The following is a 24,850-nucleotide window of genomic DNA, read 5'->3' on the forward strand; positions in this document are numbered from 1 at the left end:
TAGAAGGGAGTGCAAGAATATTTGCTGATGCTATCGAGGCAGTGACTGGTGGGTCGGAAAACTGCTAGCTTGGGGGGGGGCGGGATACACAGAATAATAGATTAACTAGAGCTACAGGCAGAGGCAAATGTGATTCTTGCACTGCTTCTATTGGAAAATGCAGAAGCCAGGAAAGCAGGATGTTGGGAGGCCCTACTGTGCATCATCATGGAACAACTCAACAAGTGAATACGTGCTGTGTAAGGGTAACTAAGAGTAAGAACATGTGCATGCACAATAATGCTAGGAGCATTGTAAATAAATTTGATGTATTCAAAGTACTGATTAAGCCATCAAATACAGACATGTAGGAATAGCGGAGATGTTATGTCACTCAGAGAAGTGATGTGGAATTTGAATATGGGGAGTACAATGTATACAGGAAGGACAGACAGAGCAGGAGAGGTGAAGAGATTATGTTATTAGTTAAGAAGAATATTAAATCTAAGGCAGTGCATCCAGTTGACTTGAGTGACAAGTGCAATGCTGAGTCAATCTGGTGTGATAATAAGCACTGGGAAGACAAAATTGAGAGCAGTAGTGTGTTACAGGCCTAATGACTGTGATGAGTGTACCAAATAGCTATTCAGAGAAACAGAGTGAGCCATTAAATCAAAATGTCTTATAATGGGGGATTTTAATTTTCCAGATGTTGACTGCAATTTGTGGGTTGGTCACTAACACACTAGCAAGACTTTTGTAGATTTCTTGGATGACTGCTTTCTACAGTAGCCTGTTAGAGAGACAAACAAGAGGAAGCAATACTCTTGATTTGGTTATTAGCAGTGATTCTGCATGCATTAAGGATCTGCAGATAGAAGACCCACTTGGTGGCAGCAATCACTGTGGAATTAAAGACAACTTCTGTCGAAGATAAAGGGAAAGGCATTTTCTTTCATAAGGACAGATTTTTCCTCGACAGTTGTTAAATTCTATACAGTGAGACTGAATTTACCAACAGAAATTCTAAATGGGAAACATGAAGGAAGTATTAAAAAAGAAATACTGTTCAAGAAGTACAATGCATACCAGTTCTCTAATGCTACTAGCACTGTCTCACATAATAAACCTCTTCGCCATGTTATGAAGCTACACTTTCAGCATATCAAAATGTTTCTCTAATCTATTACATTTACCAATTCACTTTGGTAAAAATCTAAAATTTGGACTTATACAAAAGTCAGCTGGTAAAAGTCTGAAATATCAAAAAAAGTTCCACATCAATGATTTATTCACTTTTCTGATTTTCAAACAAGGGCATGGGGGGGGGGAAGGATATATCTGCTATCCTGCAAAGTTATCGGGGTAAATATTCACTATATACCGAATACAGTGAATATGTAACACAAATAACCATGTGGGATAACAGATATATTTCCTATGCCCTTGTTTAAAAATCAGAAAAGTGAATAAATCAGGAAATTATCACTGCTTCATTTTTGCAAATAATCTTTAGGGGGGTGGAGAATATATCCTCCCTATGCACTGTTTAAAAATTTGAAAAGTGATAATTGTACAGTGTGCAAAGGTAAACTAAGGTAATTTTCTGTTTCATTTACTTTTTCAATTTTCAAACAAGAGCATAGAGGGGATATATCCTATCCTTGCAAAGCAGCCTGAGTAAAAATCTTAAATTTTTTACACAGAATCCCATCAATCACTGTAACATATTCAGAGTGCCTAATATACACAGTGTACTTCAGTCATAATGGAAAAGAACTCGCAATTATCAAATCAGCTTTTTAGCATTAGCATTAGTAGAGGTACATGATGCCAGAAAGCAAGTTTATACAGCATCAGCCAAAAAAAAGAAAGAAAAGAAAAGAAAACCCTTCCCATTTAACCCATTCAATCACTTCAAAAGTTTGTCTAGTTCAACCTTAAATTAATTTAAGCTGTCAACTTCCACAACAACAGTTTGTTCAGGAAGCTGTCAACTTCCACAACAACAGATGGAAGTTTGTTCCAGCAATCAACCACCCGCTGAATAAAGGCAAATTTCCGCACATATATTCTACCACTGTCTTTCCTCAGTTTGAATTTATGCCCCCTCAGGTGCAGAATCTGAGTAAGAGGAATAATTCCATCAGCATTGAGCTTGCTTAACCAATTCAAGGCTTTATACACCTCAATTAGATCACCTTGCACTTCGATTTTACCAATATGAACTATTAAATACTAGGATTTACTTATCGGAGCGGTAAAAGTAAACTAAAATGAAATGTGTTCACAATTTGAGCTTAATATTTTTTTTTTTTTTTTTTTTATGTGAACCCCAAACACAAGAGGTATTAGAACCTATAGTACTTAGTACCATGCTTGGGTTGGAGGTTGAGAAGACGAAAGAAGATATTTGTTGACATTGGATATACTTTAGTCAGACAACAGAGAGAGAGAGAGAAAGAATTTAAGCTTTTACCAAAGCAATCTGATTTACATCTGAAACAGCACTGTTCATTCTATATTGTATTAGGAGTTATCCATTAGCAGACATTTGGGACTGAGAGCCCTTATAAATAATATAAAAAAAATTAATGGTGTGCTTCAACTGACATTTTCCAATTAACTGTGATTCACGGTGCATACCCAAAGGAGTGTTCTTCGATTTCACAATTAAAATTTGGCTTTTAACTGCTTTTGTAATTAACGAGAAAATAGCTGGAAAGACATCTGTTTATTTTTCCAGAAGTGTTTTTTTTTTTTTTTTCCATGCCCACAAGCGACTTTCACCACAAGTTTTTTGGTGAAAAAGTTTCACCAACTTTTTTTTCCTCTGAGTTACCAAAATATGTTTGATTAGGGTTATGAAATTTTACTTTCATTGTGTGCAAAAATTAATTCTCACCTCCCCTCTCTCATAAATACATCTATTTATGGGAAAGATTAAACATGGAAACTTCAATAAAAGGAAAATATACTAAAATATATATATAAAAAAGCCAGTTTTCACGACATTAAACAAACTATTCTATTTTAATGAAGTGGTATGTGATAACATTTTATATCATTTATCTTTTGATTTCACTCGGCAAGTAGTACATACTAAATTCCAGGATTAATTATTTTCCATAAATAGTGATCTAATTTACATGCAAAAAAAAAAAAAAAAAGATTTAATGGTTAATTTCATGGCACAAAACCAAGGTAAAATTTCACAAATGTTAATCAAACATATTTTTCTGACTTTCTACAAACTGGGCATTTTATTAATCAGTGTCATTGTTTCCCCCTTCACTTTTAGCTGCTGTAAGTAATTCCAAAGTGATAAACAGTTCATTCAAGTGCTCTATGAAGTTGAGAAAATAACTGATAGTGTTAAAAAAGAGAGAAATAACATCCTTTTCTGCAAGGATTACAAGCATTAACCATCAAACAATATTCCAAATTATCAACCTCTCTCTTTAAAAGATATGTGCAATTATGCATAATAAACACACAGAACTTGTTTTAATATACACTTGTGTACATATCAGTCTGCATCATGGTCACTAAAACAAAACTCAACAATCACCCCCGGGGGCTCACATCTGGTGAGTATGGGCTTGGCACACCCAGGGTCCTGAGCTGGATATCATCATTCTTCTCTTTCTTGGTGATTCCTTTCTGCTTCTCTCTCTCTCTCTCTCTCTCAGGGTAACATGGGAATTTTTTTTGGCTGGTGCAGCATAAGCCTCAAGCTTCCTTGCACCATATGGCTAATAATAATAATAATAATAATGATAATCTCCATTAAGTGCAAGAAACTGAAAAAGATTTTGCATACTTTGTTGTGAATTCTTTAAGAACAGTATTTTTTTTTTTTTTTTACATCCTGCCATGCAAATGTGTATTTTTATCTGAAGCAGATTCATTGTTATTTTCTCTTAAACTGAGTGCAGATCAGCAGCGACTAATTTGGGAAATCGTGCATTTTTTTACTATTAGCGATTATTGTTTTCTCCCCTAAGCAGTGTAGACAGAATGAATTACTTGTGTACCCATAATGTAAATTACAATTACATTAATTCTCCACAATTTCACAAGCAATTCTTAGAGAAGTCAATAGAAATGCAAAATTTAAAGATACCATAGACTGTATAACAATATATGCAGTACTCAAGCATACATTTGTTAGTCAATTTCCATTCTCCATTCAATTTCATTTTAACAAAAGTTTCCTTTATTTGGTTTTGACACTTATCAAATTTGAAAAGGGTGGGATCTAATTAAAACTTTGAATTTCACCCAAGGTGTACAGGAACTCCTCGACTTACATAAGGGTTGCGTTCTGTGGAATGCTACTTAAGTCGGAATTCCCCCCCATGCTTGTGCAGCACTTGCAACTGTGCTCACTGAATTGATTGAATCAAAAAAGAAATGTTTGACAAACATGTAAATAGAATTATTTATTGTATTTATTCAATTTTTTATCTCATGTGCAGGAAAAATTACAAAATCGTGCAATTTAAAACTGCTGGAGTTGAGGACTGTGAAGATTTAGAAGGGGTCGGCTGCTCAACCTTATGAAAGAACATATTAATGGATGACTGGATGGTGGCTTTTTTCATTCATTGATTTTTTGTAGCAAGCAAACATATCATTATTCACCCCTCTGTTAACTTTTAAGAATTGTTTGCTGTCAGGATCCATCTCTTAAACCTCACCATTGCCGATGCAATTTCACGAAATGCCGTTACCATCTCTCTGGTGATGAAGCATCTTGGCTCCTCATTTGGTTCATCTTCAGCTTCGTCAGAATTTTCTTCTTTCACTATCACCGCCTGCAAGTCAATAAGATCTTTGTTAGATAATTCCTTCTCTTCTTCCTCTATTAACTCCTCCACATCTTTGGCAACAACTTCCAGCTGAAGTAACTCTGCAACCTTTACAATCTTATCTCTAACCTCTTCATATGGTTCATCTTTTTCAAACCCTTCGAAGCCTTTTACATGCCGGGGGCATATTTTCTTCCATGTGCCATTTAAACAATTTTTAGTAATTTCTGCCCAGGCCTTATTAATGTTTAAGATGGCATGGTAAATATTGTAAGCTTTCAAAAGTCTCTTAACGTAAAATTTTTCTCACTATTTACTGCAGACAATGCCTGAGCAAATGTTATGCATAAATAGTATGCTTTTAAATTCAAAATAACACCCTGATCCTGATTGGTGTTAGAAATATGACTCTCACATTTGAATTGAAATCATCTAGATGACTCTCACGTAGAGATATGACTCTCACGTTCGAATTGAAATCATTTAGATGCTTAGGATGTCCAGGAGCATTATCTAATAGAAGCAAAATCTTGAAAGTAACGTTGTTGTCTTGACAATATTTTTCAATCTCAGGAATGAAGCAGCATTTAAACAAATCCTCAAAGAGAGATATTGTTATCCATGCTCTCGGGTTTGATCAGAAATGCATGGATAGGGCGGCTTTATTGATGCCCTTAAATGCATGAGGATTTCCAGAATAGTACACAAGCAGTGGTTTTAATCTATAATCTCCCACAGCTTTAGCCCCAAGCAAGATTGTGGCCCCTATCTTTTGATGCCTTGAAATCTGGCATTGTATTTTCCTGTTTGGCAACGTATGTTCGATTCGGAATTTTTTTCCAATACAGAGCAGTGACGTAAACGTTAAAACTTTGCTGCAGTGAATAGCTACCTTCATCAATAAATTTTCCAACACATCACAAAATTTCTTTACAGCTGCAGAATCAACACTGGCGACTTCACCACATACTTTAACGTTGTGGAAACCAGTGCGATGCTTGAAACTATTAAGCCACCCATTTCTTGCCACAAACTTGGGTTGTGGTTCACCATACTTATCCTTAATATCTTTATAAATACTTGTTGCTTTTGCTTGAATGGTCATTAGACTCAGGGGTGCTCGGTTCTGAATCTGATTTTCCATCCATATTATTAACAGCTGTTCCATCTTTGATATAGCACCTGAAAGCTGTTTTGTGATCACTGTTGATCTTAAGTGCATTGATCCTTTGACATTTTCTGTTATATACACACTGTCCTTTAAAATAGTATTCACTGTTGAAGCAGCGAAACCTAATTCCGTGCAACAGATGACAAACTTTGTCTTGCTTCGTACTTCTTACTCATTTTTATCTTCATTTCTAAATCAATTTTGTTTCGTTTCCTGGCACTACCACCACTTGCACTTTTCGTTGGTCGCTTTCCCTTCGTCATTGTAATAAGTAAATAGGAATAAAGAGAAGTTTCTGAAAATTTGTTTTTTATACGACTGAAGATTTCAGTTTAGGGGAACACATTTCACCATAATAGCATAAAAATCCACACAATTGCAGTTCTCGGGATTATCGGAAATGCAATAAGATTGAATTTACTACCCGTTTAGATGCACGAACAGAAAAGCCCAATAAACCGGAAAGTGCAAATTGTTTTTGTTTTTTGGTTGTAACCTCCAGAAACGTGCTTTAGAAAAATATTTTCCATCCATATTATTACTGTTGATCTTAAATGCATTTAGTCCACAATTTTTTTAAGTTGGCACAAGCAGGCAAAAACTTACATAAACAAAACAAAGGCATTCAAAATTGATTCTTAAACAGAATCATATGATAACGATGAAAGTGTGGTGCAATTTCCATTATAAAAATGACCTTTTAGAGAGAGAACTTAGTAATATAGCAAAATTTTCAACTTCCAAGTTGTTGTTTGTTGTTTTGTTGGTTTTTAGGAGCATTAGCAACTAAGGCCATATTCAACTTCCAAGGACTTGGAACGAATTACAAAAAAAGCCAATGTGTTATTGGGTTTAAATTACAATATTTTCACGATACCTCCATTTATTCCTACAGGATGTAAAATATCTTTCCACGATTTTTTTAAGTTTGCACCGGCTGGCAAAAACTTACATAAAATCAAATTTCCTTAAGTTGAGTATTACTTAAGTCGGAGAGTTCCTGTATTTATATTTAAAATAATCCATACTAAAATACATACAAAACCCCATATCATCAGTTTTGGAATGGTACCACTTAAATATAAATCACATTTTGAATAACAAATATCGAATAAAAAAGGATATACCGAATATTATCAGGGAAGACTAGTGCTTTTGCTAGAGGAAATGACAAGCAAATGTCATAGCATTAGTAGAGGCATTTGATGCAAGAAAGCAAGCTTATGCAGCATCAGCCAAAAAAAAAAAAAAACCCCACTTCCACTTCACCTCTCTGTTCGTTCAAAATACCTGTCCAGCTGAGCCTTAAACTTATTTAGGCTATCAACCTCCACCACAAGGGATGGAAGTCTGTTCCACCAACCAACCACCCGCTGGCTAAAGGCAAATTTCCGCACGTCTATCCTACATCTGTCTTTCCTCAATTTGAATTTATGCCCTCTCAGGTTATTTTTCTGAGCTAGAGGAAGAATCCCATCAGCATTGAGCATGCTTAAACCATTCAAGGCTTTATACACCTCTATCAGATCACCTCGCTGGTGCCTAGTCTCCAGACACTGTAATTTGCAAAACTTAAGCCTTTCTTCGTAAGAGCACCCCTTTGTTCCATTCACTAATCTTGTTGCCCTTCTCTGTACTCGTTCCAGGAGCTCTACATCCTTCTTGAAATGAGGCCTCCAGACCTGTATACAGTACTCTAGGTGTGGCCTGACCATTGCCTTATACAATGGAATAATCACCTCCTTATCCCTGCTGGAAAAATTCCTATATATCATTGACAATACTCCATGAGCTACTCTTGCAGCCCGTCTGCACTGCTCAGAGAACTTCATATCTGCCTGCACAACCACCCACAAGTCCCTTTCATTCTCTACCACTGTCAGTGTAGTACCACAGAGTTGATACGTTGCTCTGGGGTTGCTGTTTCCCATGTGTAGTACTTTACATTTGTCAATGTTAAACTTCATTTGCCACCTCTCAGCCCATCTGCTCAACCTTTCCAGATCCTGTTGCAGCAGCATAGTGTCAGTAGTGTCCTTGACAACCCTGCCAACCTTTGTATCATCTGCAAACTTGAACATTAAGATTGATATACCATCATCAATATCATTTATAAATACAGAAAACAATAATGGACCCAAAACTGAGCCCTGAGGGACTCCACTAATAACATTAGTCCACGATGAGCAGTGTCCATTGATTACCACTCTCTGTCTTCTCCCCCTCAACCACCCCTTTATCCATAGCAGCAATTTGCCTCCAATGTCACACTGCTCCAATTTGTGTAGCAGTCTTCCATGTGCAACAGTATCAAAAGCCTTTCTAAGATCCAAGTATATAATATCAAAGTTATTCCCTGCATCCTGTTCTTTTGTGACTGAATCATAGTATCCAATCAAGTTGGTCAGGCAAGACTTCCCCTTAACAAAACCATGCTGTGTCTGAGCTATAACTGAAGTCTTGTCTAAATGATCCTGCAGTGCTTCTTTAACCAGTGCCTCCATTAATTTTCCTGGAACAGAAGTTAAGCTCACAGGTCTATAATTACTTGTGTCAGCCTTTGATCTTCCTTTGTGAATTGGGGTCACATTTGCACATTTCCAGTCTATGGGTACCTCCCCTGAGTCCAAGGAAGCTCTCATAATTATGGCTAAGGGTTTGCTTACTTCCTTTGCTGCCTCCTTTAATATAACTGGATAGATCCCATCCACCCCGGGTGCCTTTCTTGTGTTTATCTTCAACAGTTTCTCCTCCACTTTACTCCCAGTTATTTCAAGATTCTGTAGCTTACTGCTAGAGTTGAATACACCTCTGGCATTCCCCTTGCTGAATAACTCCTCATGTGTGAATGTCGATGCAAAATATTCATTTAGTTTGTTAGCTACCTGAGCAGGATCATCAACAGTTGACCCATCAATATCAAGTGGACCAATCTGATTCATCCCCTTCCTTCTAGAGTTTACATAAGTAAAGAACTCTTTGCTGTTTTTCTTTGCATCCCTTGCCAAGGATTTCTCGTAATCTGCCTTCGCCTGCCTAACCTCCTTTGTAACTTGGTTGCATATCAACTTGTATCTATCATAGGCTTCTGTGTCATGTGTTAATTTGCAAGTATCCCATGCATTTTTCTTCTCTGCCATATGCCTCATTAGTTCATCTGACATCCATTTTGGCCTAAACCTTGAACAATATTTCTTAGTTGGTATGTAAAGCCTAGTAGCTTCCAAGATAGGTTCTTTGAATGCTTCCCATTTTGAATTTGCTGTTGGTAACATCATCAGTTGGTCCCACTGTATAGAATTTAAATACTGTCTCACTCCATCGTAGTCGCCTTTACGGAAGCAATAACCCTTCCCTTTACCCCTAATGGTAGTTACCTCTTTGAGTAAATCCCACTTCAGCACACTGTGATCACTGCCACCTAGTGGTTCATTTATCTGCAGATTCTTAATGCATGAAGAATCACTGCTGATAATCAAATCAAGAGTATTACTCCCTCTAGTTGCCTCCCGAACATGCTGATGTAGAAAACAATCATCCAATAAATCCACAAAAGCCCTGCTAGTGTGTGAGGAACCAGCCCCCAAATTCCAGTCAATATCTGGGAAATTAAAATCTCCCATTATAAGACTCTCTGATTTACTGGCCCACTCTATTTCCCTGTACAGTTCCTTATTATACTCATCAGAGTCATTAGGCCTATAGCACTCCTACTCTCAATTTTGATCTCCCAATGCTTATGTCACACCAAACTGACTCAACACTGCACTGTCCGGCGATGTCGACTGGCTTCACTTCCTTGGTTTTTATGTGTTTCTTAACTAATAGCATAACCCCTCCCCCCTTCCTATCCTGTCTATCCTTTCTGTAGACGTTGTACTCCCCAAATTGCAGTTCTGCATCCCTTATATCTGTGTGACACCACGTCTCTGATATCCCAACAATATCTGCCTTTGATGTTTTGAGCAATACCTCAAATTCATTAAATTTATTTAGGGTAGGGTAGGCAACCAAGGGTAGGCAACAATTACATAGGGTAGGCAACCAAGATATTTACCATACTGTCAATAAAATTGAATATTAACACATGTCACAATGTGACCTGTGTTAATATTCAATTACAAAAAAATTCAATTAAAGACAAAATTAGAGGGGCATGGAAGAAAATAATTAATTAATGAAACCCAATAGAGAGTAGTTCGATTTCCCTTTTTGATATTATAATAATTAATAATCCGAAATGGTTTTTCTTCTACCTTCTGAAATGATTTAGTATTTTAGCAATAGCAAAGGCACATGATGGAAGAAAGCAAGCTTATATAGCACCAGCCAAAAAAAAAAAAAAAAAAACAAAAAAAACAACACCCTTATTTCACCCATCCACTCGCTTTAAATGTTTGTCAAGTTCTGCCTTGAATCTGTTTAAGCTATCAACTTCTACAACGGCAGATGGAAGTTTGTTCCAGCAATCAACCACCTGCTGGCTAAAGGCAAACTTCCACACATCTATCCTACAACAGTCTTTCCTCAATTTGAATTTATGCCCTCTCAGGTGATTATTCTGAGCAAGAGGAAGAATCCCATCAGCATTGAGCATGCTCAAACCATTCAAGGCTTTACACACCTCAATCAGATCACCTCACTGGTGTCTAGTCTCCAGACACTGTAATTTGCAAAACTTAAGCCTTTCTTTGTAAGAGCAACCCTTTGTTCCATTCACTAACCTTGTTGCCCTTCTCTGTACTCATTCCAACAGCTTTACATCCTTCTTAAAATGAGGCCTCCAGACCTGTATACAGTACTCAAGGTGTGACCTGACCATTGCCTTATACAAGGGGATTATCACCTTATCCCTGCTAGAAAAATTCCTGTATATCATTGACAAGACACCATGAGCTACTCTTGCAGACCCTCTGCAGTGCTCAGAAAACTTCATATCTGCCTGCACAATTACCCCAAGGTCCTTTTCATTCTCTACCACTGTCAGTGTGGTACCACAGAGTTGATACATTACTCTGGAGGATGCGGAAAGGTCAGGGAATGACCACCACATATCCCCGGAGCAATATGGCCTTAGAATATGGCGTTAGTTGCTAATGCTCCTAAAAACCAAATAACAACAACATTACTCTGGGATTACTGTTTCCCATTTGTAGTACTTTTACATTTGTCTGTCATTATAACTGTCATTAGTGTCACTAACAACCCTGCCAACCTTCGTATCGTCTGCAAACTTGGACATTAAGCCTGATATACCATCATCAATATCATTTATAAATACAGAAAACAACAATGGACCCAACACTGAACCCTGAGGGACTCCACTAATAACATTAGTCCACGAAGAGCAGTGTCCATTGATTACCACTCTTTGTCTTCTCCCACTCAACCATCCATAGCAACAATTCGCCTCCAATGCCACACTGCTCCAATTTGTGGAGCAGTCTTCCATGTGCAACAGTATCAAAGGCTTTTCTAAGATCCAAATATATGATATCAAAGTTATTCTTTGCATCCAGTTCCTTTGTGACTACATCATAGTATCCAATCAAATTAGTCAGACAAGACTTATAACAGCTATCACCCATTCACCTACAAAAGTGATTATCTTTAATCAATTTCTCAATGCTTATATATATTCAATGACGGAATCTGCTTTGGGCTCATAAATACAAATATTAACCAGCAAAATCTTAAATATTGGGAACCCGTTGGTACAATAGACAGAATTAGGGTACAAGCTAATGATAGAGTACAAAAAAATACACCAACCAACAATAGTAATATCAAAAAAAAAAAAAAAAAAAACTTTATTTCTATCACATAGGTTAAACAGTGGCACAAACAATTTAACAAATTCTTTAAAGATACAGAATTTAAAATTGTAGCCAGGTCAATATGGGAATTACACACTATACTGAGTCCTTTCCTCCAATCACTCAGTCCTTTCCTCGTTTGCAACACAGATAAATGACCTTGTTTACAACATTTCTTGCAGTGATTGTGACTCATCTTATCAGGATTCTATGCAGTTTCCTCTGAATTTTTGTGTTAATCAACACGCGGCCTCAGGTCATACTTCCCGTTCAACAGCTTCAGAATTAGCCTTTCATGCTGTTAATGAAAAACATACTTTTTTTATTTAACAATGCCAAGATACTTAGTGTCCAATGTGATTATATGAGACTATTAATTGCAGAAACTGGTGAAATTAAATTACATGAGAATTCTGTTAATGTTCGCTGGCCATATCTAATCTCCAACACGTCCTTTACACGCATGCACGAAGACAAATAATCCCTATTTATTTTCATTCCTGCGATCGCAATGAAAAGCATTGTCAGCAGTAGAAAAGCATTGTCAAGCAGTCGAAAAGCACTGTGCAATTTTTTTCGTTAATTAATTTTTAATTGTGTTCATTTGATTTTTAATTATTGTTAATTATTTCTTACTGTAATGTAAAATTTTCGATTTTTTAATTGTTTTCATTTTAATTTCTGGAGAGTATCATATGGAAGTATTCTACGTATCATATTGAGGTAAACTTCTCTTATGCTTTTACATATGTATATATGTAAATATATATATTAGAGCATAAGTGGAGGAATGCTAACCACATCAGATGTGTTAACAATGGAAAAATGAAATAGGAAATATAAAATCTGTAAAATAAAAGTAAATTAAAATAAAATTAAATAAAAATACATATAGTACTTCATGCTATAGATCTAATAATTTTAACTTCATCATCAAGGGTCAGCAGCCAAAAGCAATGGAAATATAGCATAAAGCAAGGCCTCTGTTTCTGATATGAAATATATGTAGCAAGCTGATGTATATTTCATAGCCAACCCGACAGAGACCAACAAGAAAAGGAATAAAAACCAGCTCAAATGTAAAATAAAAGTAAAAATTAAGATAAGATTAAATAAACAGAAATAATGTAAAATGCAGACGAGAGGATATAGACAAAGGCGGACAACTCTACTGCAGTGCCACCAAGCAGGAGCCAGTGAAATGGGCTGAGGAGAGCAAACTTCAGCCAAGCTGTAATGGTGAACCAAAGAAGTTAGCAAATTAGTTCTCAGCATACTTATAACATATTAAAGTAGCCCCAAGTGTGGGAAGGGAGAAGGTGTAAATAGGTCAGAGTTAACATTACCAGTGTAGTAGGAAGGTCGGCAATTAAACAAATGAAGCATAAACAACCCAGTATAGGGGAGAAATATCAAACTGGCAAAGTAGGATAAAAAACAGATTCTAAATTTTGTTGGAGACGGAAAAAAGCAAGAGACAGCAGAAAAATGGCTTCTCAAATATTGCTTTTAGTTAACTTAATCACTCACAAGAAATAAAAAATAAAGGGTGTAAGAAGAGTAAAAAGTAATTGGAAGGAGGGGAATACAGTGGTGCTCGGCCAATCCAGGGATGCGAAACCCGTTCGTATAGTAGGACCATGGACATAGGCCTGGGAGCATGCTTCATGTGTTTAAGTCAGCAATGTTATAATGTAATCATAAATATATGCCAAATAATTTAGATTAGATTGTTTTTTAGATTATTTGGCATATATTTATTATTATATTATAACAATACTGACTTAAAATATATGAAGCATACTCCCAGCTCATGTCTATCATCCTATTACAGGTACGGGTTTCACAACCCCGGACTACCCAAGCACCACTGCACTCAACTTCTTCCAATCACTTTCTACTGTTCTTACTTTTTTTTTTTTTTTTTTTGGTTTTTTTTTTTTTGTTAGTTGTTGGCACATTGGTTTCTGTGACCATAATGCACCTCCCAAAGTTTTTGCATTTACTCTGATCCAAGCCCGAGTGGGATTCGAACCCACGACCTTTTGGGTTGCCAGGCAGGCACTTTACCCACCCGGCTAGCCCGGTCGGCACTGTTCTTACACCCTTTATTTTTTTATTTCTTTTGAGCGATTAGGTTAACCAAAAGCAATATTCGAGATGCCATTTTTCTGCTATCTCTTGCTTTTTTCGTCTCCAACAAAGTTTAGAATCTTTTTTATCCTACTTTGCCAGTTTGATATTTCTCCCCTATACTGGGTTGTTTATGCTTCATTTGTTTAATTGCCAACCTACACTGGTAACATTAACTTTGACCTATTTACACCTTCTCCCCTACCACACTTGGGGCTACTTTAACATGTTATAAATGCACCGAGAACTAAATTTTCTAACTTCTTTGATTCACTGATGGAGCTTGGCTGAAGTTTGCTCCCTTCAGCCTATTTCACCGGCTCCTGCTTGGTACCACAGTAAGTTGTCTGCCTTTGTCTATATCGTCTTGTCTGCATTTTACATTACTTTTATTTTTAAATTACTCTTGGGTGGCTTGCTATTTTATTTATTTTTATTTAATCTTATCTTAATGTTTAATTTTTACTTTTATTTTAGATTTGAGCTGGGTTTATTCCTTTCCTTGTTGGTCTCTGTCGGGTCTGCTAAGAAATATACGTCAGCTTGCTACTTATATTTCATATCAGAAACAGAGGCCTTGCTTCTTGCTATATTTCCATTGGTTTTGGCTGCTGACTTGATGAAGTTAAAATCATTGGATCTATAGCATTAAGTACTATATGTATTTTTATTTACTTTTATTTTACCGGTACCTATTCAATTTTCCCATTATCTGATGTGGTCAGCATTCCTCCACTTATACTCTAATCTACTTATCTATATTTAATTATGATCGTTGGGCATTTCTATTGCTTGCAGTGCCCCTTGTCCGTAATCTATATCAATTTTTTAATTATCATTCTTTTCAAGCTGTTACTATTCACTACAACTACTTGTTATTAATACATATATATATAAATATATATATATATATATATATATATATACTATCATTGATTTGTATTAAATATTAACATAAATTAAATTATAATAAAGGGAATAAATAAATAAATAATTATGACCATGACCAATTATGACCAATAAATAACCATGACCATTATTGGCCTCGTGGTCCTCTGTTGATATGGGGCATAATGGTCAGTCTATATTTTACTTTAATTTATTTTGATTTTGTTATCGTTTGGTAGTTCCTTTAACCCTCTTTTGGTGATATTTCACGTCTTTCGGAACTGGTACCTCTGGGGGGTAATGCTAAATTATTATATAATTGGCATTATTCTAAAATTTGTATAGTTTATTAATCGGATTTAAAACTCGAAATTACATAAGGGTTATCGGGCTACTATTATGTCTATTTCTTTTTTCGTTCGTTTGTTTATTTGGGTTATTTTTATGTTAATTTCGCTCTATAGTTTTTGCCATACTACTGGCTTATGTTTTATTTAATTTAAAATATTGGATATATATATATATATATATATATATATATATATATATATATATATATATATATATATATATATAACATTAAAAAAAGGTAGAAAATGTAGCAAAAGGTGCAATATTGAATTTTTTACTACATCTCTTTAAACATTCATAGCAATACACAGCTCTTTTTTATAATTATATGAATTAAGAGGATTTTACTGTAATAAGATTCTGTTATAAAGAATACAATGATATAAACCAGTAAAATGTATTTAATAGATAACACAATAAAATACAATAGAAGCTTTCGAGACAGTTGCATCTCTTTATCAACTAATTTGACTAAATTTTGAATACAACGGATATAGCCGTGCGTGCAGTGAGGCACGTTATTCATTAAAGCTGGTTTCCTATTATTGTCGCATGGATATGCACTGTTTTACTCCACCGCTTGTCGAGTTGTAAAATGGTTGTCTCTAGGATGGGGTGCAATCTCATGCCTTTGCAGCGGTTTATGGACTTCGGATTGTTCAATATGGCAAGTGACTCTAGCCATAGGCGGTGGCGAAAGTGGTCTACTATTTTGCAGTCACGTTTGGAATTGAGATCATGGTGGGCGGCCCAAAAATGCTCTGCGACTGCAGACTGGTCCGTCTCAGCAAGGCGGATTGCTCTCTCATGCTCTGTAAGGCGATCTTGAAGACGTCTTGATGTCTCACCGTCTAGAGACTTCGGTATACCATAAACCTATGTGGTGCAGACAATTTATAAACTACAGATCCAGCCATGCACCCAGTCATTTCAACAGCACTGCCCGCACTATATTCTCCAGGGCTTGGAGCCATTCCAGCACTGATGCAATTAGATGCAGTGAGATCTCTCGTGTGAAGGCAGACCTAACCAAATGTGTCTATCCAATCCACGTGTTAGACAGGTGCCTATTACAAGCACAGGAACTCGCAGCCCACCCAAGACCCCCGAACCAGGCCAATACACCAACCGCCTACATTCCATACTATCCAGGCATGTCAGGACGGATCTCAAGAATCCTCAGAGATTACCGCATCAAATTCGTAGTTACCCTGGAATGGCTCCAAGCCCTGGCACACCTCTCTTACGCAGCATCACCTGCAGAGACTGTGACAGCTACTACATTGGTGAGACATCAAGACATCTTCAAGATCGCCTTACGGAGCATGAGAGAGCAATCTGCCTTGCTGAGACGGACCAGTCCGCAGTCACGGAGCATTTTTGGGCCACCCACCATGATCTCAATCCCAAACGTGACTGCGAAATAGTAGACCACTCTCGACACTTTCGCCACTACCTATGGCTAGAGTCACTTGCCATATTGAACAATCCGAAGGCCATAAACTGCTGCAAAGGCATGAGATTGCACCCCATCCTAGAGACAACCATTTTACAACTCGACAAGCGGTGGAGTAAAACAGCGCATGTCCGTGAGACAACAATAGGAAACCAGCTTGAATGAATAATGCGCCTCACTGCACGCACGGCTATAGCATTAGCATTAGTAGAGGCATTTGATGCAAGAAAGCAAGCTTATGCAGCATCAGCCAAAAAAAATAAATAAATAAAGTAAAATAAATAAATAAAAAATAACCACTTCCACTTCACCCATCTGTTCGTTTCAAACACCTGTCCAGCTGAGCCTTAAACTTATTTAGGCTATCAACTTCCACGACAAGAGATGGAAGTCTGTTCCACCTACCAACCACCCGCTGGCTAAAGGCAAATTTCCGCACATCTATCCTACATCTGTCTTTCCTCAATTTGAATTTATGCCCTCTCAGGTGATTATTCTGAGCAAGAGGAAGAATCCCATCAGCATTGAGCATGCTCAATGCTGATGGGATTCTTCTTTGTACACCTCTATCAGACCACCTCGCTGGTGCCTAGTCTCCAGACACTGTAATTCGCAAAACTTAAGCCTTTCTTCGTAACAGCACCCCTTTGTTCCATTCACTAATCTTGTTGCCCTTCTCTGCACTCATTCCAGCAGCTCTACATCCTTCTTGAAATGAGGCCTCCAGGCCTGTATACAGTACTCTAGTTGTGGCCTGACCATTGCCTTATACAAGGGAATAATCACCTTCTTATCCCTGCTAGAAAAATTCCTATATATCATTGACAATACACCATGAGCTACTCTTGCAGCCCGTCTGCACTGCTCACAGAACTTAGAGAACTGCACAACCACCCCCAGGTCCCTTTCATTCTCTACCACTGTCAGTGTAGTACCACAGAGTTGATCCGTTGCTCTGGGGTTGCTGTTTCCCATATGTAGTACTTTACATTTGTCAATGTTAAACTTCATTTGCCACCTCTCAGCCCATCTGCTCAACCTTTCCAGATCCTGTTGCAGCAGCATAGTGTCAGTAGTGTCCTTGACAACCCTGGCAACCTTCGTATCGTCTGCAAACTTGGACATTAAGCTTGATATACCATCATCAATATCATTTATAAATACAGAAAACAATAAAGGACCCAATACTGAACCCTGAGGGACTCCACTAATAACATTAGTCCACGATGAGCAGTGTCAATTAATTACCACTCTCTGTCTTCTCCCCCTCAACCACCCCTTTATCCATAGCAGCAATTTGCCTCCAATGCCATACTGCTCCAATTTGTGCAGCAGTCTTCCATGTGCAACAGTATCAAAAGCCTTTCTAAGATCCAAGTATATAATATCAAAGTTATTCCTTGCATCCAGTTCTTTTGTGACTGCATCATAGTATCCAATCAAATTGGTCAGGCAAGACTTCCCCTTAACAAAACCATGCTGTGTCCGAGCTATAACTGAAGTCTTGTCTAGATGATCCTGCAGTGCTTCTTTAACCAGTGCCTCCATTAATTTTCCAGGAACAGAAGTTAAACTGACAGGTCTATAATTACTTGTGTCAGCCTTTGATCCTCCCTTGTGAATTGGGGTCACATTTGCACATCTCCAGTCCATGGGTACCTCCCCTGAGTCCAAGGAAGCTCTCATAATTATGGCTAAGGGTTTGCTTACTTCCTTTGCTGCCTCCTTTAATATAACTGGATAGATCCCATCCACCCCAGGTGCCTATCTTGTGTTTACCTTCAACAATTTCTCCTCCACTTTACTCTCAGTTATTACAAGATTCTCTAGCTTACTGCTAGAGTTGAATACACCTCTGGCATTCCCCTCGCTGAATAACTCCTCATGTGTGAATGTCGATGCAAAATATTCATTTAGTTTGTTAGCTACCTGAGCAGTGTCATCAACAGTTTACCCATCGATATCAACTGGACCAATCTGATTCATCCCCTTCCTTCTAGAGTTTACATAAGTAAAGAACTCTTTCTGTTTTTCTTCGCATCCCTTGCCAAGGATCTCTCGTAATCTGCCTTCGCCTGCCTAACCTCCTTTGTAACTTGGTTACAGATCAACTTGTATCTATCATAGGCTTCTGTGTCACGTTAAATTGTATGTATCCCATGGATTTTTCTTCTCTGCCATATGCCTCATTAGTTCATCTGACATCCATTTAGGCCTAAACCTTGAACAATATTTCTTAGTTGGTATGTAAAGCCTAGTAGCTTCCAAGATAAGTTCTTTGAATGTTTCCCATTTTGAACTTGCTGTTGGTAACATCATCAGTTGATCCCACTGTATAGAATTTAAATACTGTCTCAGTCCATCGTAGTCGCCTTTACGAAAGCAATACCCCTTCCCTTTACCCCTAATGGTAGTTACCTCTTTGAGTAACTCCCACTTCAGAACACTGTGATCACTGCCACCTAGTGGTTCATTTATCTGCAGATTCTTAATGCATGAAGAATCACTACTGATAATCAAATCGAGAGTATTGCTCCCTCTAGTTGCCTCCCGTATATATATATATATATATATATATATATTTATATATATATATATTTTTTTTATGTGAACCCCAAACACGAGAGGTATTAGAACCTATAGTACTTAGTACCGTGCTTGGGTTGGAGGATGAGAAGACGAAAGAAGATATTTGTTGACATTGGACTTGAACTTCTATAGAATGTAATATTCAGGAAATACGTATGAAGGAAGATTGTTCCAGAAAACGGCAGTTGAATGAATAAATGAGGAAGATGAAAAGTTGGTTCTGTGGGTTTGAAGTTGGACAGTAAATGGATGTTGGCTGGTGGTGGCACGTGTTCGGACTGTTTTGAAAGAGAGAGCGGGAATTATAGAAGCCAATTCAGAAGAACAGTGCCTATGGAAGTATCTGTAGAAGAGGCATGCAGCAGAAACAGTACGTCTATGAGAAGGCGAGTGGAGAGACTCTGTTAGAGATGAATCATTAATTAACCTAACTGCCCTCTTCTGAATGGAATCTAGAAGCCTGAGAGAGGTTTTGGGGGCACCACCCCAGATGTGGGAACAATATTCCATGGCAGGGCGGATTTGCGATTTATACAGAGTGAGCAGCTGTTTGGAAGAAAAGTAACGCTGACAGCGAAAGAGAAAACCAAGTTTTTTAGATGCAGAGGAAGCAATATTTGTAATGTGCTTTTGCCAAGAGAGATTAGAAGTCAGGGTAATCCCCAAAAGAGATATATCATTTTGCCTAGAAATCATAGTGTCACTAAATATAAGCATAGGAGCAGAAGAATCCTTTTTGCGAGATATAAGACAAGACTGAGTTTTAGAAGGGTTGAAATCAACTAAGTTGTCTTTGCCACACTGGAAAATTACCTGAAGATCGGCATTTAAGGAATTGGTAGCAGATTTACGAGAAGTTGAAGCTGATTGAGCAGGACAAGGTTTCTCAAAATGGAAAGTGGAATGCGATGTGCTATCGTCAGCAAAACTATGGATAGGATTTCCAGTCAATGGAAGAAGATCATTAATATACAAGAGGAAAAGAGTGGGGGAAAGAACTGAACCTTGGGGGACACCGGCATTAGTGGAGAAGTTAGAAGACAGAGAGCCATCTACCATCACCCTCAGTGAGCGATCAGTGATTGATTTGATTTTGATTTGGTAGTTGTTGGCGCATCGGCTTCTGTGGCCATATTGCACCTCCCAAGGTTTTTGCAGTACTTTGATCCAAGCCCGAGGCGGGAATCGAACCCGCGACCTTTGGGTTGCCGGGCAGGTACTTTACCCACTCGGCTAGCACGGTCGGCTCATTGAGCGATCAGTGAGAAAACTGGATAACCAATTACTAAAAACAGTTGGCAAACCATAAGATGGAAGCTTGTTTAGAAGATCTTTATGCCAAACACGATAAAATGCCTTTGAGATGTCAAGAGCAACTACTTGTGTTTCACTGAACCTTTCCATTCAATTAGTCTATAAATGGGTAACATAAGCCAGAATATCACCAGTGGATCGACACTGACAGAATCCATACTGACGATCGTTGATCAGACGGAAGGTTTCTAGGTAGTTTAAGAGTTGGCGGTTAATTGATTTCTCCATTACTTTAGAAAGAGTAGAAGTAATTGGATGGGAGGGATTTCTCACCCTTTTTAGGGACTTGCTGGATATGAGAAAATTTCCAAGCAGAAGGAAAAACACCTTTGGAATAAGAGAGTGAAAAAAAGGCGGCAAAGAATAGGAGTAAGTTCAGGAGCACAGGTTTTGAGAACAAGTGGAGAAATACCATCGGGACCTGGAGCTTTCTTAGCATCAAGATTCATCAAAATCCTTCTGATATCCTTTTGACGGAAGACCACAGGAGGCATTGAATGGACCGTGTTGGGAATGGTGGGAGGTGTTTTACCAAGATCATCAATACATGAGCTGGAAGAAAAATGAGATGCTAGCAGGTCAGCTTTATCCTCGGCTGAAGTGACAATAGAACTATCTGGTTTGGACAGAGGTGGGAGCAGAGATGGGCAAAAGTTGCGGCCAATAGCTTTGACAAGAGACCAGAATGCTCGGCTACCATTAGGGCAAGAAGCAAGTTTTCGACTCTTAGTCTGTTCAAACTCTAGTTTGGACTGATTAAAAACTGCTTGACAATTGTTGCGAGCTTTAGTGTAGGCAGAAAATGAAACTGAAGAATTAGAAACAAGCCAATTATGATATGCAACATTCTTCTCTTGAACAGCCTTAGCACATTTATTGGAAAACCAAGGTTTACGTAAAGGACGAGATATTAAAGTGGAGTGAGGGATAAAGGATTCCATTCCTGCAAGAATAATTTCACTGACACGATCTGAGCAAACTTTGACATCAGAAGTTTTGAAACAGTAATCCGACCAAGGAAAAGAAGAAAAGATGTCTCGCAAGTCATCCCATTTTGCATTCTTGTAATGCCAAACAACACGAGGTTGGGAATAGCCATGAGATAAAGGTTCCATTGGAGAAGAGACAATCACCAAGTTGTCATCTGAAGTGCCTAAAGGACCTCTCACTTCGACCATGTACTTAGAAGGGTTGTTTGTGAGAAAAAAATCAAGCGTATTGGCTGTATGATTAGGATTGTCCGGTATTCTTGTAGGTAAATCTGTGCAAGGTCATTAATCATTGCAAAAGCCTCAGCATCTCGACCTGCTGGGTCGGTGTGACTAGAAAACGGAAGCCAGCTGGAGTTGTGAACATTAAAATCACCAAGGAAAATTACCTCACTGTTAGTAAAGCTGGACTGGAGAAAGTCAAGTTGCAAAGAGAGGAAGTCAAAGAGCTCCAAGTGATTAGTGGAGTTGGGAGAACGGTAGAGACAACAGATGAATTTCACACAATGAGGTAGAGAGATTTTAAGCTAGAGAAGATCGAAGAGAAGAGATTCCAAATTGCCAAGTCTCTGACAGGGAATATCAGAACGGACATATGCACAAGTACTACCTTTGAGGCGAAAGGAATCATACAGCGAATAATTTGGGCATCTGAGATGAGCAGTAGTTGAATCAACCGATAACTGAGATTCTGTCAGAAAAAGCACATGGGGTTTGGCAGACTGCAAGTGGAAATGGACATCGTTGAGATTAGAACTGAGACCACATATATTTGTGAAATGAATTAGGAAATGCTTGGGAGGTTTAGATCTTTTCGCAGATAAGGTTGCTCTATTAGTGTGACAATTCATGGTGTATTCAATAGTAAGAAAAAGTGGGTGGGACATGCTGTATGAAGTAATGAAATTTTTGGATATGGCATACATGTAATAAGAATATACCCAGATCCTTGACATAACTTGGCCTTGACAATGCTCCCCGCATACACACTACTCAGACACCCTCCAGTCACTATCTGGCAGAGTACAGGTAGCAAGATTATACACTATCTGATCTGGAAGCCTCCTAGAGAGTTACCAATAGGTTCGGTCCGGTGTACTAACTAGCGGCCGGCCTGCGAACACCGTTTTAGAGCTGTACCCTTGAAATGTAAGGAATATTGGATCTCGCCACGACGTTCATCATAACCTCAAAAGTCATCAATCATACTGCATGATGGAAGAGAGAGGGAAGGGTTGACTGGAACTTAGCTCTAGAGACTAAACATGGGTTCCATCACTTCAGGCCTCCAATAAGCAAAGTGGTGGTATTTCACAGGTTGACGAGAGTCATCTACCACCTAGTACTGCCTGGTAACATAGAGGGGCGGCGTTCCTCCAAGTGGTGTGGGCGCCACACCCCGACCTCTGCTTACGTTAGTTCACACCTGTGTGGTCACCCACCATGTACTTGTGCATGGAGGTTATACCCAGGATTACTAAAAGTCCCACCATCGTGAAGGTGCAAGCAGAGGATTTGGCTGTCACAGACCGTCTGGACTTCACCGAAATTGGGTCCACTTGACTTGAGTGTCACCTGAATATCAGTTTCATCAGTGTTTTAGACTCCCAGGTAGCAAGTACAGCTTGTCTGGCATATCTGAGAGAATGTCTGTGACAACCTCAAGGACCAATATATATATACATACGTTGAGAAAGAAATATATACGTCGTAGTCAAATTAGTTGATAAAGAGAACGCAACTGTCTCGAAATCTTCTATTGTATTTTATTGTGTTATCTATTAAATACGTTTTATTGGTTTATATCATTTATTCTTTTTAACCATGGTCCCCAGTACACCAGGCCCATTTATCATAAGATTCTGTTATATAATAAATATTATAATTAAATTTAATTTCATGAAAAATAAGATTTGCATTCAGTAATGCTCCAGATTTTTATTGCATTTGCAATAAAAATCTAGAACACTACTGAAATTTTCTCTATCTCAGTCATTCATTTTTCATTGTAATGAATAACTAAAATATAGTGAAAGTGAAAACTATAACTTTAACTGAAGTCTTAAATTAAACTCACTCCCAGGGCAAAATTTCTTCAAAGAGTGGCTGAACTGGAATTACTTTTTCTTTCAGATCTCTTCTTTCCAAATTCTGATTGATTTCTTCTTTGTAGTTTTTGGAAATGTAGCAAGACTGTTCCATTAAGTGACGTACTAAGAATGATTCTATATCATTCATAAGGCTATAAGGAAAAGGAAAGTGACATTTATTAAGAAATCAAGAAAAAAAAAAAAAAAAAAAAAAAACAGAAGGAATGATATGAGGAAGAATGGAAAGTGAATAATCAATTTGTATACATTAGCATTTAGAATGAGAGAAAATAAATGCAAGCAAACCTGAATAAATCTCATTGGATATGTAAGAAGTATGCCAAAGTACTATATTATCCTACCAAACATCATGGGATACCCATCTACATGCAGAGGGGTGTGTAACTACAAAATATGGAGATATTTTGGCCTATAAAGGTGACAAATAGTTAGCCTGAAATTCAGTTATGTTTCCAATGAATGATGAGAACAGGAAAAGCACTGTTAGCATTTCCAGGATAAATGACAGTTGGCTACATAGGAAAAATGCTTGTTTCTACTTCTCAGAAATTAGGCATTACATAGCAACAATTAGCAGTGTGCTGAAGGAATGGCAGTCCACAGGTAGGATCAGCTGAAGTAACCAGTCATCTGAAAAATACTACAGCTGAAGTAACCAGTCATCTGAAAAATACTACAGCTGAAGTAACCAGTCATCTGAAAGATAGAGACAAGCTTTCAGATGACTAGTTACCTCTGCTCACTATCAGTGAATCTGAGGCTATGAACAGTAAGAAGACACCCAGTTTTGGAGACACAAGGTTTATAATAGGTAGAAGTAGAAAACCATGAATTTACACAGAAGAGTTGGAGCATTTGATAACACAATTAAGTGCACACCAAACCCAGACAACGGATCAATGAAACTGATCCATTAGCATTAGCAGAGGCATACGATGCAAGAAAGCAAGCTTATTCAGCATCAGCCAAAAAAAACCAGTCCAATTTCATCCCTCCGTTCGTTCAAGATACCTGTCCAGCTGAGCCTTAAATTTATTTAGGCTATCAATTCCACAACAAGGGATGGACGTCTGTTCCACCAATCAACTACCTGCTGGCTAAAGGCAAATTTCCGCACATCTGTCCTACATCTGTCTTTCCTCAATTTGAATTTATGCCCTCTCAGCTGATTATTCTGAGCAAGAGGAACAATCCCATTGGCCTTGAGCATGCTTAAACCATTCAAAGCTTTATACACCT

General features: G+C 37.9%; 1 protein-coding gene across 1 annotated transcript in view; it reads right to left on the minus strand.

The window, feature by feature from the left end:
• Nucleotides 1-24,850, minus strand: part of LOC150076598 (uncharacterized) — a 461,481-nt gene that overhangs the window by 23,444 nt on the left and 413,187 nt on the right. Inside the window, exon 12 of the mRNA XM_090387387.1 lies at nucleotides 23,578-23,742. Within this exon, the coding sequence (XP_090243513.1) occupies nucleotides 23,578-23,742 (165 nt within the window). The remainder of the gene's footprint in view (nucleotides 1-23,577; nucleotides 23,743-24,850) is intronic.

The sequence above is a fragment of the Mastigoproctus giganteus genome, chromosome 13, assembly GCF_048544385.1.
Source record: "Mastigoproctus giganteus isolate SK-2022 chromosome 13, ASM4854438v1, whole genome shotgun sequence".
Taxonomy (NCBI): domain Eukaryota; kingdom Metazoa; phylum Arthropoda; class Arachnida; order Uropygi; family Thelyphonidae; genus Mastigoproctus; species Mastigoproctus giganteus.